Source organism: Cololabis saira, chromosome 19 (assembly GCF_033807715.1).
Source record: "Cololabis saira isolate AMF1-May2022 chromosome 19, fColSai1.1, whole genome shotgun sequence".
Classification (NCBI taxonomy): domain Eukaryota; kingdom Metazoa; phylum Chordata; class Actinopteri; order Beloniformes; family Belonidae; genus Cololabis; species Cololabis saira.
This window is the reverse complement of record NC_084605.1, coordinates 25580742-25599789: the sequence shown is the minus strand read 5'-3', so window position 1 is coordinate 25599789 and position 19048 is coordinate 25580742. Positions and strand designations below refer to the sequence as shown.

Genomic DNA, 19048 nt, shown 5'->3' with positions numbered 1-19048 from the left:
AATCATCTTTTGGTCCACTTTATTGACTTGGTAACAACACAGGGATGACGGACTGCTATTTTGCGGGCTGGTGTTACGGTCTAAAGGGTCCGTCTCTGAACAACCACACTTGGTTCCTACGCTCTGCGTGACATTACAACACAGTGACAGAAAACTATAACAGCCGCGATGAATATATGCTGCTATTCATTTCATGCTGTTGAGAATTCTGCACTAAGGTTAAGCCAAAATGTATTTTAATTTTCTTATTGATTGTGAGTTTGACTGGATGTCATTCAACTTTTGAACCTAGTAGGTAAACTACCTCCTTCTGAAGTGAAATTGATTTATTTCTGTTATTTCATGTTATGTCATTTCAATTTCATGTTTCTACATTTTGTGGCACCAGAGCTGATAAGCTTTGTTTTGATCCAATGAGGAAGTCAGTGAAAAAAAAAAATACGTCCATGTTGGAGAGAATGACAATACATTTTTTTTTTACTTAATTTACTTTACTTTTTTACTTAATTCATTGCCAAAATGTATCTGATCGGGAAATAGTATCGGAAATGTATCGGGAGCCAAAAAAAGTGATCGGATCGGGAAAAATCGGGATTGGCAGATACTCAAACTCAAGTGATCGGGATCGGATCGGGAGCTAAAAAATCCTGATCGGGACAACCCTAATTGTCGATAATAATGGTTTTATTTGTGGCCACAATCATTTTTAAAAAAAGCTGTTGGACAGTAAATTCTAGCTGTAAATGGACTGGATAAACGGTTGAATTATTCATCTGAAAGTAAAAGATACAGAGTTGGCTAAATAAATAATGGATAAAAAGATGGAAAGAGCTAAAATAGCAAAATGTCCTCATACTGAAAGGCTGAACTTCATTAACACTATATTATTTCTGATCTCACAATTATCCACAAGCACTTTTCAGATTAGATCAGAGTAAATGAGAATATTTTATGAATCACAAGGTAATTGCATCAATGCTTCTAGTATCTGACTGTCTGAAGTTTCCTTCTCAAGACACAATACTGTGACATTGAATGCTGAAAATTTCAAGGACTGACCTTGAGGATCATGACTATAATTAGTTTTAACATTTTTTCTTCAATAAGAGGTTGGTTATTATCATTATATATAAAAGAAATACAATTTTAATGACATGTTTCTGTTTAAAACACTTCTTTTATGGTGAGAAATTGGAGATAGATAGATAGAAGACTGAATAGATATTCATTTGAACTAGACTTCCTCAAGCGAGTCTTCATAAATGTATGAAGCTGCTGAAGTTAAAGCGCACAAGTGAAGCAGGTTAAGTAAGTGGGCTCTGAAAACTGTGAATGAGGCTTGTTCGTGTCAATTTCCTTTTTTAACAAACCATTTGACCACTGCGTGCTCCTCAGTGGAGTTGCTCATTAGCCAACACAATTACAGCTCTGAACGTGGTCGTAATCTTGTTCCTGTCTTGCGTCCTTGTCCGCAGAGGGTGGCCAGATTAACAACAATGTGGGAGCGAGCTCCGGCATGGGCCAGCAGCACACTCACCCTGCCCTCAGCCAGCTGGCTCATGTGTACGAACAGCAGCAGCAGCAGCAACAGCAGCAGCAGCAGCACAACAAAGATCTCAACAAGTACGCCACCCTGAAGGCTGTAGGTGAGTATCAAGCAAGTATTGAACCATCCTTACAGACTGAGACAGGGGGTTACGAGCTTATGATATTGCTGCTCAGAGATGTGACATCCTGACCTTAAACCTCTGGGATGCTGCCGTTCTTGTTGAACACGTGTAGGAAGAGGGCTGCGTTGGATCAGCAGAGAATCCTGAAAAGAAGAAACTGGTACTTTAGAAACAGTTTCTGCCAGGTTTTTTTTTTAGAAACTGTTTGTCCAGTCAATGTAAGTCGTTTTGATGAAATAATCAAATCTAGACCTGCGTATGCATGTATGTATACATATTTGTAAAGAAGTATTGGAGGCTGGGTGATGGATTTAGCTCCTTTCACTAACCCAAGCTTACCCCCCTCCCACTAGTGTGAAAGTCACACATCCGCTGTGGTTTCTAGTCTTTGCCTTTACGGACTGTGATCTCCCTGGATTTCCTTTTTCCATTGTGTCCCTGTGGCACGAGTTTTTCTCTGTTTTGAAGGATAATTTTGAGATGAATTTTGCCACAGACTTGTGAGTCCCAACCTGTTTCTACGTGGAAAGACTAAGCCTATGTCGGCTGCTTGTTTTATATCCATTCCTAACACCCTCCCCTGCCACTAATGAATGAATCTGCTCATCGTGGAAACTTCCTCATCTTTTATGAGGGCGTATCTGGCTTCACTTTCTAAAAGATGGGTTTGTAGCTATTGTAGCAGGTCTCGCTGCCACGGGGCCCGACCGACAGGATGGAGAGACACAGAGTTTCGTGCAGACCCTTTTATTACAGCACTTTCACCCAGGACACACGTGCACAAGTACCACCCGATCAGCAGCTTCTCCTTCTGTGCAGCAGCTCCTCAGTCCGACCCAGCTGCAGTCTCCCAGTCCTCCTTATCAAGGCTGGCAGGCTGACGGGCCACACCTGTGTCCCGTCAGCCTGAGTGGCTGCAGCTCCTCCACTCTGCCACACACCCCCAACGCCAAACTCGCGCCGGGGTCTGTCCGGCCGAGCCTACTCCCCCCCCGCCCCCCTCGGAGCGGGAGAGGAAGCCGTCTGCGCCCCCGGGCCTTCCTGGTTCAGACGGCCGCCGAGCCCCGTCGGGAGGTCGCCCTCGGCGACGGGCCGACCAGCGGGAACGGTCGGGCGGCCGTCCTCGGCGACGGGCCGACCGCCGAGAAAGCCTCTCTCGGGACCGGGCCCATGGTGGCCTCGGGTCAGACAGTGCGTCCAGGACCACCCCGTCCTCCGTGACGCGGACCCGCGCTGGCCGCTGGTCCGCCTCCAGGACCACCGCCTCCTCCGTCACGGCGCCCTGCTGGTCCGCCTCCACCTCTGCAGCCGCCTCCGCCTCCGACTCCACCTCCGACTCCACCTCCACAGCCAACTCCGCCTCTGACTCCGCCTCCACAGCCAACTCCACCTCTGACTCCACCTTTGACTCCACCTCCGCCTCCGACTCCGTCCCAGGAGCCGTCGCCTGGCGACCTGCAGCTACTGCCTCACGGCCGGTCGGCTGCAGCGCCGCCAGCGCTGCCGCGGTGAACATCAGGCGTGGAGCAGGGGTGGGCAGCTCCGCGGGTCCCACCTCCTCGGGAGCCGTCGCCTGGCGGCCCGCAGCTTCTGCCTCACGGCCTCTCAGCTGCGGCGCCGCCAGCTCCTCCCGCGCTGCTTCGTTGAACCTCCGGCGTGGCGCAGGGGTGGGTCGGTCCGCGGGCATCAGCGCCGCCAACACAGCGAGCTGATGCCCGCCCTGGTCCCGGCGCAGGGCGGCCAGGTCCGCAATGGCCTGGGCGAGCGCGTCCAGGGCCCGCTCCATGCCTCTCCTCCCATCGGGCCCCACGTTGGGCGCCAGTGTAGCAGGTCTCGCTGCCACGGGGCCCGACCGACAGGATGGAGAGACACAGAGTTTCGTGCAGACCCTTTTATTACAGCACTTTCACCCAGGACACACGTGCACAAGTACCACCCGATCAGCAGCTTCTCCTTCTGTGCAGCAGCTCCTCAGTCCGACCCAGCTGCAGTCTCCCAGTCCTCCTTATCAAGGCTGGCAGGCTGACGGGCCACACCTGTGTCCCGTCAGCCTGAGTGGCTGCAGCTCCTCCACTCTGCCACAGCTATTTAACCACATTGGCCATGAAAATCAATTTCTGTAACTGCAGTTTAATTTGCTGAAAGGTATTTTTAAAGACATGCTTTAAATTGGTCTTTTCTCTAATAAAGTGCAAATATGCACCAGGTAGCATCAAGTATCTGTTTAAACAGGCAGCTTTTTGTGTATAATTGGTGGCATAGTAGGTTGACCCTTTCAGTCAAGTGATGGTTATGGTAAATGTCAAACCCCAACAACCTGACCAACACACACTGAAAGAAATCGCATTAGTCTCAAATGAATGCAGCGGTGATGAAATAGTGATGCCACTGCCAAACATCATGAGAAATGTGAGGGAAGCTTAACTCATTGATATGGCATACGCTGACTGGTCAAAAAGCTCAATGAGCAGCTTCTGTCTTACAGCACATCCAGTTTTGTTTTACAATCGATGACACCTGTCAAATCAGCCGGCCGCACTGCTACATCTGGAGAAAGTATCATCTGTCTTTTCGTTTTTTTTTTCGTCATAAAACATTCAGTGAACTGTTTCTGAAGCAGCAGTTCCTTCTCTGTCAAGATTCACTGCTTCAGTGCAGCCAGAGTGTGTCCTTGACTGTCTGGCCTGCAGTCCAGATCTGTCTGCTGTTACAAATGCACGTTGAATCCTGAAGAAAAGAGTCTTACAACACATTGTAGATGACTAAATATGATTAAGTTGTTCAGATAAGTGACAAGGCCGGTAAATGTGATGGGTTGTGTCAGGAAGGGCACCCAACATAAATCCAATACTAAATCGATACAGGGAACATGACGGAGCGCTCTGAAATGAAAAAGGAGTTGCTTCTTTTGTTTAGTAAAGACACTAGATTTAGTTTCCTTTATGCTTGTGTGCAAAAGTCAGCATGTCTGCGGTTGTGTTGCCATGACTCAACCCCGTAACTACGCTAGCTCACAGTGAATGCTGGTGAATATAGAGGCAGGGAGACATCGTGTACACACCCAAACAGATGAATAAGCAGCAGCAAATTAACTAATTCATTTTGTGCATTTTTATACTGGCATTGAAAAAAAAAAGAAGAAAAAGCAGAGCGAAAGTGATGATAAACACTGTCATTGTGACTGCTGGAGCCGCTCAAGATTATTGTTCTGTAGTGTATTTTTGTAATTCCCCAAAGAGCAGACAAATATAGCTCCAAGACCATGTCAGATATTTTCAGCTGTGCTTGGCTCCGTGAAAGAATATCGGTTTTCTTAAATGCCAACCGAGTATTTCTTGATTTCAGTCCCTGAAGATCAAAGAAGATCACATTGATTCTGTCTTACCTCCACATTTAGCACCAATCTCCCACGTGGAGAAACAAATCATCATAGACGGGGAGGACATACCCATTTCTTCCCTAGCAGGACTGCAGAGCAACCACATGCCATGAGCATGGAAGGAAACCTGCCGGCTTATCGGCTGAAAAGCGTCACTGTCTGGTGTGAGACTCCTGCTCTAGTTCATCACACCGCACGTAAACCCAACAGATGGAGGCCACATCCTCTGGAGACTGCAAACAGAGGAAACCTCTGCCTGCAGGGAAAGCTAATGAGACGGGTTTATAATAATTAGGTACATGAATATTTTAGCATAGGTAGAAAAATGTGTCCATTATTACAGACTGAGAAAGGATGGTACTTGTTAACGTGTTATGTTTCAAAGCATTACAGTTATTTGCGTTAAGGCATTCACTCTAAAACTACATATTCAGACAACGTAACCTGAAAAGGCAAAAAAAAGCAAAGTATTCGCTTTCAATGTATAAAACAAATTAAAGCAGTTATTTTTCATAAGTTTTCTTATATTTTTGCAACAAATGATCCAACCCCTTGGGAGATAGTTCAAACTTGCAATGTCGATCAACATTTTACGTTCCCTTTCACCCCTCTGCATGGTTTACTCCAGTTGCTTCATCCTAGTTTATAGGTCTGTTTAAAGAGCAACAGGTACTTGTCTCTCATATGCCATCTGATGTCTTACCTACCAAGCTCATTTAAAATACCACCTCCTCCCCAGCCTTTGATTCGAAATTGATTTAAAGCAGCACAATGTAACTTTTCCACCTTAATATAATATTTCCAGAGTCATTGTGATGGTACATCAACTTACAGCAGGTTTAATGACACCTCTGTCATGGTCTGAGGGGTCTGTATCGCCTTCACTGGCACTATGTAACTTTGAGGAGCATGGTAGGAACCCTTCCACACTACTGGTAAAGCACTACCGCTTTTGTCCAAAGGAGCCGCCAAACTCAACAAAAGCTGAAAGTTACATTGTGCTGCTTTAACAAATTGTGAGTTTAGTTGTGCTCATCACCCCCCAATATCTACGTAAGTGGGGACAGATTAGAGCAGAGCCTAGATGCAAAAACATAAGGGTATTTGTTCATTCGGTGGACATTTGGTTGTCACACTAGGTATCCAAATTGTTTTGTTAGAGGCTTTTTGCAAACAGCCAGCTGAAACATGCAACCCTCTCAATCATCTGCGGCAGGGATTGTCATCTAGTGATGCTTTAGTTCATTTAAGCTTTCAACCATTTGCACTACACTTGTTTAATGTTGCGCGTTTGTACCCATAAAGTGGTAAATGGGCCGCACCGATCAGTGTGAGAGTCGACTGATTGAAATAGAGTTATTGAACATTTCTGAAACTTAATTTTGCATCTCCTCTTCAATAAAAATACAGAAAAAGTGACTAACCAGAATATTAAAAGCCCTTTGAATTACCATTACAGGTTATTGCTTCCATAATTATGCTTCCTATGTCCAATTTTCTATTATTACTTAGCCAGAAGATGTGTATCATCTGTCCTGGTCTCTAATAAACAGAATGAAACCCAGATCACGTAGGAGCATGGGTGCAGATCCCGGGGGGGATGGGGGGGACATGTCCCCCCCAATTTCTGAAAAACGTGAATTGTCCCCCCCAATAAAAATACCTTAAATTATTCAAAATTGAACAAATGTATTTTCAAACTTAAAGGTTGAATATGTAGAATATTGATTAAAAATATATTTCTAAAAAAATAATACATCCACGGTCCGTTTTGAGGTGTACAGAATGAAAACAATGGGTCTTTTTTTTTTTTTTAGAACTGTTTACCACCATAACTGTGTTAAAACATGATCAGTTAGTTTAAACAACTTGTTTAGGGCTCCATATTTCATCCATATATCAATTGATCGTGCATAAAGTAGTCCCATAGGATAAAAGGAAGATGGTAAGAAGAATTTGAGATGAGTAGACACTACATGCCCAAAACCCTTAAAATTATGATTTAGGAATATAACAGTTAAGTAAGCAATGACACACACTGTTGGCTGTTTAGGACAAATAAACAAGAAAGGTAAGCACAATAAATGATTCCCTGTGCAGTATTTTTTGGCGAGCCTTTACCAATTTATGGCATGGTATGAGTTGCATATTGGCAAAAAATTTAAAATTAAAATCACGTTGGTGTCCCCCCCAATCATGACATCGGATCTGCACCCGTGCGTAGGAGACCTGTTCTCTTTGTTTGAATAAGTTCACGCTCAGCCTCTGCAAAATGGAGAAGATGACTGCTTCAGACTGAAGAAGTTTTCCTTCTAATGTGATTGTTGTAAAGTGTGAATTGTAACCCAGTTCATGATCTTTATCTGAAAATAACTAAGTGCTTTTATTTCTGAAGTGACTGAAAATCAAGATTACTAAACCATTACTAAACCAGCATCTGCACCTACAAAGGTCATCTGTGGTGAAGAGAGGGCAGAGTCAAGAGATGAAACTCTCACTTACGGTCATTGGATTGTGACTACAAGCAGCTAAAATGAGTTTCTTCTTGGGTGGCTGGACATTCCCTTAGAGATAGGTTGAGAAGTTCAGTTGTGTAGGAGAGGCTTGGAGTTGAGTCATTGCTTCTCATCATTGAGAGGAGGCAGTACAGGTGGATGTGGCATGTGGTTAGGAAGGCTCTTGGATGCCTTTCTCCGGGCGGTATCTCAGGGACGACCTACCGTAAGGATGTCCTCGCACAGACCTGGAGAGATTACTGTGTATCTGTTGGCTGACTTGGAAACGGCTTGATAATTGACCCTTTGTCAAGCCCGCCCTCGTTGCTAGGTCGGACAAAACTGTCATCTCTCCCGTCCACTTCCATTGTAAAAAAAGGGTTTTACATTACTTTATTTCTAATTATTGGACCAAAGAAAATCAACAGCAACTAGATATAAATAAAAAGGTAGGCTACCGTGTAGTGAGTTTAAAAAATTGAGGTTTTCTGCGAAAACAAGATATTTTGATTAGTTTAGCTGATAGCACGGTGGAAGGTCTGGCTGTCCACATAGCTTTATCCAAAGCAGACATTTTTCGTACTTTACCGTTGGTTTTGGGATGAAATGTATTCCTGTGATTTTCTCTGGGTAGCGGGTATCACTTTTACAAGTGCCCCGAGCACCACTTACCCGTTTTAAGATAAATAAATGAATAAATAAATAAATAAATAAATAAATGCTTTCGCGGTTGTAGCTATGGGTTGTAGCCTGCTGCTGAAACGACTTTGTTTTGGAAGTACGGCTCGGATCGAATATGCTGCACCCTCACTGCACTGTGTGCAGTGTGCTCCCAAGTGTTCCTTTTTATTAATACAAAGTTTAAAAAAAATAATCCAGTCTTTTTAATTTCGATATAAGGCAAAAAAAAAACTACGCTTTTTCCACTGATGTGAACGAGAGAGACGGCTGTTTTGTCCAACCGGATATTCTGACCCGTAGCAACGGAGGATGATTTTTCTGGGACCAATCAGAAGGCTAACAAAAGGTCAATTCTTTAGAAGTGTTGAAGAAAGACGCAAGAGGGGAGGTGTGAGCCTCTGCTGGATGGATGGATGGATGGATGGATGGATGGATGGATGGATGGATGGATGGATGGATGGATGGATGGATGGATGGATGGATGGATGGATGGATGGATGGATGGATGGATGGATGGATGGATGGATGGATGGACAGAGGAATCTTCCATTTGAAGTCTGAAGGATGTCCGAGTTAAACACTATTTATGTTGTAGCTATATTTTAATCTGTGAATATCACTCATCGTTTGATTATTTTTAGGAATCTGAGCCATATACCGTATTTTCTGGACTATAAGCCGCACATGTATATAAGCCGCATCCGCTCTATTTAAAAAAAAAACAATAAAAAAAAGATATACAAGCCGCACCTGTATATAAGCCGCATCCGCTCTATTTAAAAAAAAAGATATGCAAGCCGCAGATATTTATGTTGTTAGATTAGATATTTACTACATGTACAGAAGGATTTTGAACTGTAAATTATGTACATGTTTGTACCTAAATAGATCCTTTTAACACGGCAGAAACTTTGCTGATTAAAACAGAACAGAACCAAGAGAAAATAACCGGTATTTATTTATTTATCTATTTATCGGTTTGAAATCTGCTTCTACCTACTTCTATCTGCTAAAGAAGAAGTAGCGTATTCTTCTTTGCATTTATTAGGGCCCGAGCACCTTCAGTGCGAAGGCCCTATTGTATCTGTAGGAATTCTTCGCGTTATTATTTTTCTGACAAAAGGAGGGCCTTTTTGCCCCCCTAAACATGCCCAAAAAGTCACCAAATTTTGCAGGCAAACCAGGCCTGGTGAAAAATTTGATATTTAATGGTTTGCATTAATGGGCGTGGCAAAATGGCTCAACGGCGCCCCCCGGAAAACTTTGTGCCTCAAGCTCCACAATACGGTTTGACGTACATGCACGAAAATCGGTACATCCCTGTATCATGTCACAACTTAAAGAAAAGTCTCTTGGAGTCATGCCCGAAACCGAACAGGATGTCGGCCATTTTGAATTAATCGTGTCATTTTGGCGAAATTCATGCCATTCCTTCGGCAGTTAATACGGCCCGAACCGTAACGTGCACCAAGGTGTGTTATACATCAAAATGTGCGTCTCCATCCTCCGACACCACGCATTACTTTTCTCTTTCAAAAGTGTTACCGTGGCGACGCTAGACGCCAAAAAGCGTGCCGACCCTTCATCTGATTGGATCAGACAGAAAAAACTTTGTGCCTCAAGCCCCATAATACGGTTTGACGTACATGAACGAAAATCGGTACACACCTGTATCATGTCACAACTTAAAGAAAAGTCTCTTGGCGCCATGGCCGAAACCGAACAGGAAGTCGGCCAATTTGAACATTCTGAATTAATCACGTAATTTTGGAGCAATATATGCCATTCCTTCGAGAATTAATACGGCCCAAACCGTATCGTGCACCCAGGTGTGTTATACATCAAAATGTGCGTCTCCATCCTGCGACTACGCGCATTACTTTTCTCTTTCAAAAGTGTTACCGTGGCGACGCTAGACACCAAAAAGCGCGCCCCCCCCTTCATCTGATTGGTCCATATTTGATAGTTCCCCAAAAGGCACCAAATTTGGCATGCAAGCCAGGCCTGGCGGTAAATTTGATATTTCATGGTTTATATTAATGGCCGTGGCAAAATGGCTCAACAGCGCCCCCCGGAAAACTTTGTGCCTCAAGCCCCACAATACGGTTTGACGTACATGCACGAAAATCGCTACACACCTGTATCATGTCACAACTTAAAGAAAAGTCTCTTGGAGTCATGGCCGAAACCGAACAGGAAGTCGGCCATTTTGAAATATGATTGGTCCATATTTGATAGTTCTCCAAAAGTCACCAAATTTTGCATGCAAGCCAGACTTGGCAATAAATTTGATATTTCATGGTTTGCATTAATGGGCGTGGCCTAACGGCTCAACAGCGCCCCCTAGAATACTTTTCTCTGCCATAACTTTTGAATGGTTTGACATAGGAAGTTGTGGGTGGTGTCATCAGATTCTTTATGGAGTCCTTGACCTTCATTGGCCTGAATTAGCCCCGCCCCTTCTTCTGATTGGTTGTCCCTTTTTTCTGCTATAACCTTTTAATGGTTTGACCTAGGAAGTCGTGGGTGGTGTCATGGGTCTCTGTAATGAGTCCTTGACCTTCATTGGCCTGAATTAGCCCCGCCCCTTCTTCTGATTGGTTGTCCCTTTTTTCTGCTATAACTTTTGAATGGTTTGACATAGGAAGTCGTGGGTGGTGTCATTTCTTATATGCTTATGGGGGGCGGTGGCCGTGAATGCGAGGGCCCGTTCATCGCTGCTTGCAGCTTTAATTTTGTCTTAGTTTTGATTCTAATTCCGGTTAGAGCGCCCCCGAGCGGTGGAAGAAAAATCCACAGAATAGCCGCACCTTTGTATAAGCTGCATGGTTGAAAACCTATGAAAAAAGTAGCGGCTTATAGTCCAGAAAATACGGTAATTTAGTTAAGGCTTTAAAAATGTCTCAATTAGGGTCAGTCATTGGTGTTATGGTGCCAGTTGTACAAAAACCTATTAAATGCTCTTTAATATGTTCTTTCCAACTAGGTGAATATTCAGGCTGAAACTGACTAAAGGTTTCGAAGAATAAGACTTGAGAGATGAGCCAGATTTCAGTAGATTTAAATTAAGCAGTTGCATGCAATAGGGTCAGAACAAACATCAGGCATCTAGATGCAGGATGACAATGAAACAAAGGAAGCATCATTCTTTTAAGGCCTAAATGAAGAAACATTGTTATGGTGGATGTTAATGTTTTTGGGACAGACTGTCAGTCTGTACACTTAATCGCCCATGGTTAAATTTCTGCCACTCTCAGCATTTTTAGTTTAATCAAGTGGCCAAGGCTAAATTTTCCATCACAATGCCCCAAAGCAAACTTTGGCTTGTCTTTTCAATTTCTCAGCTAAATTTGTGTCCGCCATATCAAAGCTAACAATAGATTTTCAGTTGTGATTGTTTCTGTGATGCAAACGTCCCATTTCAACATACTACGAACCACTTATATATTTAAGTATGAATACCTTTTTATTATATTTCTGTTAGATGTTTAGTCAGATATCACCTTTTCTTCATTTACTATGACACAATTCCTTCCCCAGATAATCAAGATAAACTTCAAAAGAAGTGGGTGATTTTTATTCTCTGCCTGTATGTTTAAGTTTTTCTTTCTAAAACCAGAGCACACAGTACAATGTTTGACTGAAAAAAAAAGATTAAAAAGAAAATTAGCCATGGTTGTTCATAGCATTACTGGGAGTAAATGACGATGATATCTGGAAATTTGCCTTTTTCAAATTAAAAATATTATATATTATATTCTCCAAAAAGGCAGTTAAGCAGTATTGTAATAGCCTGAAACGTACTTTTTTTCTTGTAATTGAATTTCGGCATACACTTGCGTGACTGCTTCAAGTCATTGACGTCATTTACACACATCTTACTTAACGTGCTATTACAAGATATTAATTGGGTTTAGGACTAACTTTGGGTTTTTGAATAACCTTGATTCTGGCTTTTACAGCTGTTCTATTGTAGGATTATTGGTGTATTTTTGATCACTGTCCTGTTACATGATTTAGTTGTAGCAGATAGATGTCTTCACATTTGACTATCTACTTATTATAGAGAGAATTTAATGACCGTGAGGGACTAAGATCCTGAGGGTGATAAAACCTGACCTAATCACCAATCCTCCACCACCAGTTCTGAAAGTTAGTATGGGGTATTTGAGCTAATATGTTTTATTCGGTTTTTGCTTGGCAAAAAAACGAATAAAACCAGGCATCTTAAAAAAAAACTCTCCACTTTAGTATCATCTGTAGTATATCTACGGATGAGTATTTTCCCAGACTTCTAGGGGTTTGTTCAAATTAAACTTTAAAAGTAAATCCTGCCATGTTCTTCTCAGACCACACCTTTTGCTGACATCCTTAAAAGGCACATTTGCAGTCTTTTCCTACTGCTGTGAACATGGCAAAGTTCGAAATCTTGCTAGGAAATCAATTTCTGAGAAAACTGGCAGTTGTTTTGAGTGTTTTCCAGTTGTGCAGGGTCTTTCTCACTGTAGATTGATGGATTCAAAATGATTTGGAAATGGCCTTGCAACCTTTATGTTATTTACGGACAGCAACAGATGTTTCTCTAAGATCTTTGTTGGTGTCTTTCCTTCTGGCATTGTGTTACCACACATTAATGCTCCATTTTAGATGGACTGACCGTTGTTCATGATCAGTTACTGAAGTGTAAGTGCTTTGTAGCACCCAGCTGCTACTAATGCTCTTAACTCCTGTGGAAGCACTAACTAGTCCCCCTCCCCCATGTTTCAGTAAATTATTAAGGGATTTAATATGAAATGTGATGTTAGTCATCTGAGGTTATGATTAGGTGGGTTTTCCTTTAACTGAGGTCCACAAATGTTTTACAGCACCTCAAACGTGGCACATTTTTTGGGAACTTATATGGGTCTGAAATAAATCCCTGCCTTGTGTCAGGTATTCCAGCACAGCCCCAAAAGACAGCTGGGTGCAAGAACTGATGCCCTTTAAGCACAAGTCATCGCCACCATTTCAGTGTATGCAAACAGCAAAGCACATGTGCACAGTTACAGCCAAGTGGTATGGAGTTGCAGTTTGCTAGATCAGTGGATCCTACCAGGTCCGTAACTGTAAAAAAAGAGACACAATAGCTGAGACGCCTAATAGATGTTACTCTGCAACCTTGCTTTGGTAAAACCTGAGACCTGTTTAGATATTGTTTCCTAGGACATTAAGATTCCAAATGAAAGACGGTGTATCTTCTTTTTCACATGACTGTAACAGTGATGAATTGTGTATTTGTGAGAGAAGCAGTCTTGTAGAAATCCAATAAAATGCTAATTAAATAATGTGCGTATAACTATGAATTAGTGTGTCAATTGTGTCAGTGTTACTTCTTTTATGCTTGACAACAAATTGAAAAAAAAATCTGTACTCCTACTCATTGAAAATCTCAAACTTTGCCTAACAGTCGCCCCTCTGCCTCTGGCTGAGTGAGGCAGGAGTTCTGTATATATTGACATGATGATGTGAAAAGGAAAGTAATTTTCTTTCAGTGACAAAATGCATTTTCCTGAAGCTGGTGACAAACTGCAAAGAGATGCAGCAGAGAAACTTAGTATTCCTCAGGCTAACTTAAGCTATCTACTCAGACAATGAGGAGCAAACCTCACTGCTAGGCAAAAAAAGCAAAAAAAGACTGGCCAAAGGCTATCAAGTCAATCTGAAACACTGTTATGTTGTTCAAATGTCTGGAAATAATTTAAAGGGTCCATTATTTGAAGTTAATGGGATCAAATGTGCAGCAGAACCAGTGTCGGTCATCCTCAAAGATCCAAATATTTTACATTCAAATTTTAACAAAGCTCCTTTTTGAAGATGAAATGAGTCCAGGCAGCGATTTTGAGCTAAATTCTTTATCTTTGCTCTTCTATATCTTCATTGTCCATCATCTTCCTTTCACCACTCTCCTTATACCATCTTCCTCGCTTTTGTTTGCTCTCGTAACCTGTCTGGGCTCCTACTCTGCTTGCCTCCTTACCTGTCCCCTTCATTTCCTCCCGACTCTCCCCATTTCCCATCTTCACTTTTCTCTCTTTCATGTCATCACCTTTATCATTTACCTCCTGCCCTCCTCTCTGCACTTTCCTAACCTCCTTTTCCCTCCAATACACACCCTCTCTGCTTCACCCCCCACTGACCGCCCACCTTCCACCTTAATCCATCACGCTCCATATTGCTCATCAATGAATCATTGGACAGCTAATCGCAATCTTCTCCTATACCTGCTCATATCTGATTCCATTTCTGTAATTGAAGGGAGGCCTCCTCCCCCTCCCTCTAGGCTCTAACTTGACTGACAGATTTCTATTCCACATGTGCTATTCAAAAAGGCATCTATAAAATGATTGGAAACCGGAGATACACAGCGCTGGAGCCTGAGATTCTAGGGACTTCCATTACTGGCAGGCCAATAATGGAAACGCCACACAAGAGATGTGGAAGATGCATGTGTGAGTAACAGAAAGGCAGAAGTTATGCCAGAAGACATTTGGCTTCAGCAAGGACTTGTGTTTTCACTGCACGTTGACCCCATTAGAGATGGAGCCCTGCCTTAGATCAGCTCTATCTTCCCAACACACCCAATGGTTTTCCTAATTGCTTCTGCCACTTTCCCAACAGTCCCATAAGCCATGCTTCTGTCAATCAATACCCATCTCCAGTGCCCCCTGTACATTTATATAAGGTCACTTTATTGAATTTTAACACCAATCAAGGTAAAAAAAAAACCTAATAAAAAGTCCCTCGAGGCAGGAGTGTATCTCAGCCTGAAGGAGGAAGCAGTCGTCTGCAAGTACAAATGACCAATTATGGCCAGCGCGCTTTGCTACATCTCATAACAGCCCTTATCTTGTCTGTCTCTTAAGTTTTTTTTTCAAAACGTTGGCAAAGTATCTTATTAAATGGGGACATTTTGTATTTTATTGACTTATCATCAGTAGGCCACTGTAACTCATACTTGGCTCCAGTTTTGAACCATATAATAACTTAAGGCGGATTTAATTACTTGACCATTAGAGCTCAAACGACAGGGTTCCACACTGGAGGTGCACCCTCTGTAAAATGCTGTGGGAATAATAGACAACTCTATATGGACATCATAGGAGTGTGTGTTATAGGTCGCATCTTCAAGCTTTGCAACTTTTTTTTGTGTCTTTTTTATGTTTTGTGTCGTTAAAAGTATTATTAATTTTATATAGATTTTTTTAATTGGAAGTAGTAATAATTGCACAGAACCCACAAAATAGACAATTTTTGTTCATATAAACAATTATTGAACGTTGAACTGGGACGTATATTATTGATGATATATAGGAAGGCAAACATTTTTTTAAATCAATCCATGTCCTTTTTGCACGGCTGTGTAATTTCATCAGATGGCAGAGGTTGTGTCACGTCTGGGGGTAAGGTGTGGACCCAAGCGCAGGAGAGAAAGGGAGGCAGGAGTTCTCAAAAAACAAAAAGGATTTATTAACAAAAACCCAAACTAAAGCGCTGCAGAGCAGGATCAAAACAAACTAAAAAGGGATCAAAAAACTTGAAGAGCAAAACGAGGCAGGAAACATGGGGAACAAACAGTACGGTCCGACAGGGAACAAGGGAATGACAAGACCAGATATACTGAGGGGATAACGAGACATGACGAGACACAGGTGCAGACACAATCAGGGCAGATGGGACACAGGCGGGGCAAGACAGAAACTGAAGGCTGGGGGGAATGTCAACCTTGACAGGTTGTGCTGAAAAAAAGGACATAAGACATCCGATATCGCACATTCAGGGGATGGCAATGGCTGTTAACGTTTAAACATGGTAACGGTAAAAAAGCAGCGAAACGATTTCTTTCAAGGGTTAAGTTGAAGTTCCTACTTAGTTGTATTATTTGTACATACTGGTAAATGTATTGCCCCTCTGGTGAAGCAGCTTTCCAAAATAAAAGCTCCCTCAAAAACAAACTACGTTTTTTTTTTATCTGTGGAGTTTCGTAATGCTATGTTAGTAGCGGCACCGATTCAGCTCGGCACTTCCTCCCCCCAGATGCTTTATCAGTGAAACATGTGCCAATGCAAGTGACACAACATTCATGTCTTTGGGAATGCATGGCAAATTTGAGTAAATCAGATTTAAATTGCATTTCAAACAGGGCGCCAACATCTCACAAATTAATTCAAACAAAAATCAACTACATGTGACGGATGAAATCAGATTTCATCAAGGACTAGTTGGGTCTGCATTACGATGCACGACACCCAACGTTAAAACACCTTTTATGGGGGAGGCTCCAGCTCCGCATCTCTTGAAGTGCACAGGTTGGATCTGTCTTCTTTGCCTCTGGAGGAAACGTTTGAGAAAAACGGCAGAGGCTAATGACACAGCAGGGAAAAGTGTAGAAGGTAAGGTTTTACAGAAGACCCAAAAGACAGATGCTGATGCAACCGTCAGAAATCCATACATCTCTTTTCTTTCAGTTTCGTGATTGATCAGTTAAACTGCCACTTGAGATTTCACACTTCCTGCCGCGTTACCTTTTCTCACAAGTTAAGGAGTAAATTGTGTATTTGCCTGTCAAAGTGAAAACGAATGTGTTACAGAAAGAAGCTTCAGCTCACGTTAATTGGACGAGAGAGGCACTGACATGAAATATAAGCTTTGCAGTTTCCCCATTGGTGGGACCAATAAAGGTTTTCTTTTTTCTTATCTTGTGTTTTTTTGTCGGAGACAATCTATATTTTTGTCGAAATGACAATAGACAGTGATCAAATCGGTGTCTGTGCATGAGTGCATCCCTGTTACTGTTTAATTGATTTTCTTTTCATTATGTCTGTCATTATGACTTGTGTTTAGGATCGGCAAATATGCAGTATAACTATTTCACCCGGTTGTTGGAAATAGTACAAGAGGTGGATATATTTGCTTATATTTTAGGTGTTTTGTATATCTTCAAAGCTCAAATAATCTGAAGATTGATCATCAAGATAGCCAGTCATTGTCACCCTATTTTTCAAACCACCTAGATAATCGAAAATATTGATGTGGACCCAACAAATCATTAGCAACACTTGAAGCTCTGGGAGGAAGTTCTTAATTGAATGAATGTAATGCTGGTGCTGGTGCCATTAGCTTTAATGATCGTAAACAACAAACAACAAGAAAAACCAAAGTAAGCTTGACAGCTCAGATCTGATTAAAGTGTAGACTTTCAGTTTTAATTCAAGAGGTTTCCCAGAAATATGGGATACAGCAATTTAAAGCAAATGATCTCCATTTTTAAGGCTTAAAAGGATTTGGACAATTGATTGAAAAGACAAATGAAGCAGATAAAAGATCTGGAGTTGGTATCAGCTGTTGAGTTGGCATTTTAAGTAAAGAAAGGACTGGTGAACTCAAAAGCATCGACAGGCTGGAAGACCACTGAAGACAACTAAAGTAGATGGTGAAATGAAAAAACATTTTTTTACATCAACAAAAGAAGAATACCAAGAATACTCTGAAGAAAGTATGTCAAAATGTACAATCAAAATGCCTTCATGAATGTAAACACAGAGTAAAAAGCACTGGTAGCATTCGAGAACAGGGAAGTCAAACTCCCACGTTCTGAAATCAGATTGTTTGGACAAAGAAAACCAAGATAAACTTACTAGAATGACGGAAAGAGAAATATGGAGAAGAATACTAACAAAGGCTGCTGTGAAGACCCAATAAAGCATCTCCAGATACTGGCACAATATCTGAGATTGCAACAGACTTGAAAAGAAGATCTCCAGGGAAGAAACGTCCCACAAAGTATGAAAGATTTGGTTATAGTTACAAAATTGTGATTTTGCTCAAATACCTTTGAGCCTCCAAAAATGAAAGTGCTTTCATTAAAATAGCTGTAATTCCTAAATGAAAATGCCACTTCTTTGTGTAATATCTAGAATTGGATACGAAATTCTACCCTTTCATACCTTAACATATCTTCTAATTTATTGTGGTGGCGTGTGAAGTCTAAATCACAAAGACCCTCTTGTCATCCAAATACTTCTGAACAAAATTGTTTATCATTATAAATCAAAGTAAACAACATAGTTGAAAACTGTCCACAATGGAGATGCTGGGTTACACTTACACGATGCACGTACGGCATGTAAGACATTTCATAAGAAGGGTATTAAACATTCCAGTGTGGATCAAAGCGGTGAACTTATGTATGAAAAATGAATAGCTCAACAACCTTGCCTGAATTCAGAGCATCTCAACAGCAGAGGTGCAGATCAAGGTACAATGTTCAAGGTTCAAGGTTCCTTTATTTGTCACCCCAAATATATAATCAGACATACAAGGAATGAAATTGTGTTTCCCTCTCATCCACGGTGCAATAAAAGCAGGTAAAAAAACAATAAAACAATACATAAAAACAGACAACAATAGTGCAACAAGTTGTGGCAATAAAGTGCTATGAGGGTTTCAAGTGCCTTAGACCAAGGACAGTGGGACCAGACTGGGGGGGCTGGCAGAGAGTTCAGCTTCCTAACAGCCTGGTGGACAAAGCTGTCCCTCAGCCTGCTGGTCCTAGCCGGAAGGCTCCTTAGTCTCCTTCTTGATGGCAGAATAGTGAAGCAGCTATGGGTGGGGTGGGTGATGTCCCCTGCGATCTTGAGGGCTTTGCAGGTCAGGCGTGTATTGTAGATATCTTGGAGGGATGGAAGGGGGACACCGATGATTTTTTTCAGCTGCTCTCACTGTGCGCTGCAAGGTCTTACGGCAGAGTTCAGTGCAGCTGCCAAACCACACAGTGAGGCAGCTGA

The 19048-nt window shown here is 42.1% G+C and overlaps 1 protein-coding gene across 1 annotated transcript in view; it reads left to right on the top strand.

Annotated features, from left to right (window-relative positions):
* shisa9a (shisa family member 9a) overlaps positions 1–19048 on the top strand; it is a 78044-nt gene that overhangs the window by 51581 nt on the left and 7415 nt on the right. The window contains exon 3 of the mRNA XM_061708204.1: positions 1476–1646. Coding sequence (XP_061564188.1) covers positions 1476–1646 — 171 coding nt within the window. The remainder of the gene's footprint in view (positions 1–1475; positions 1647–19048) is intronic.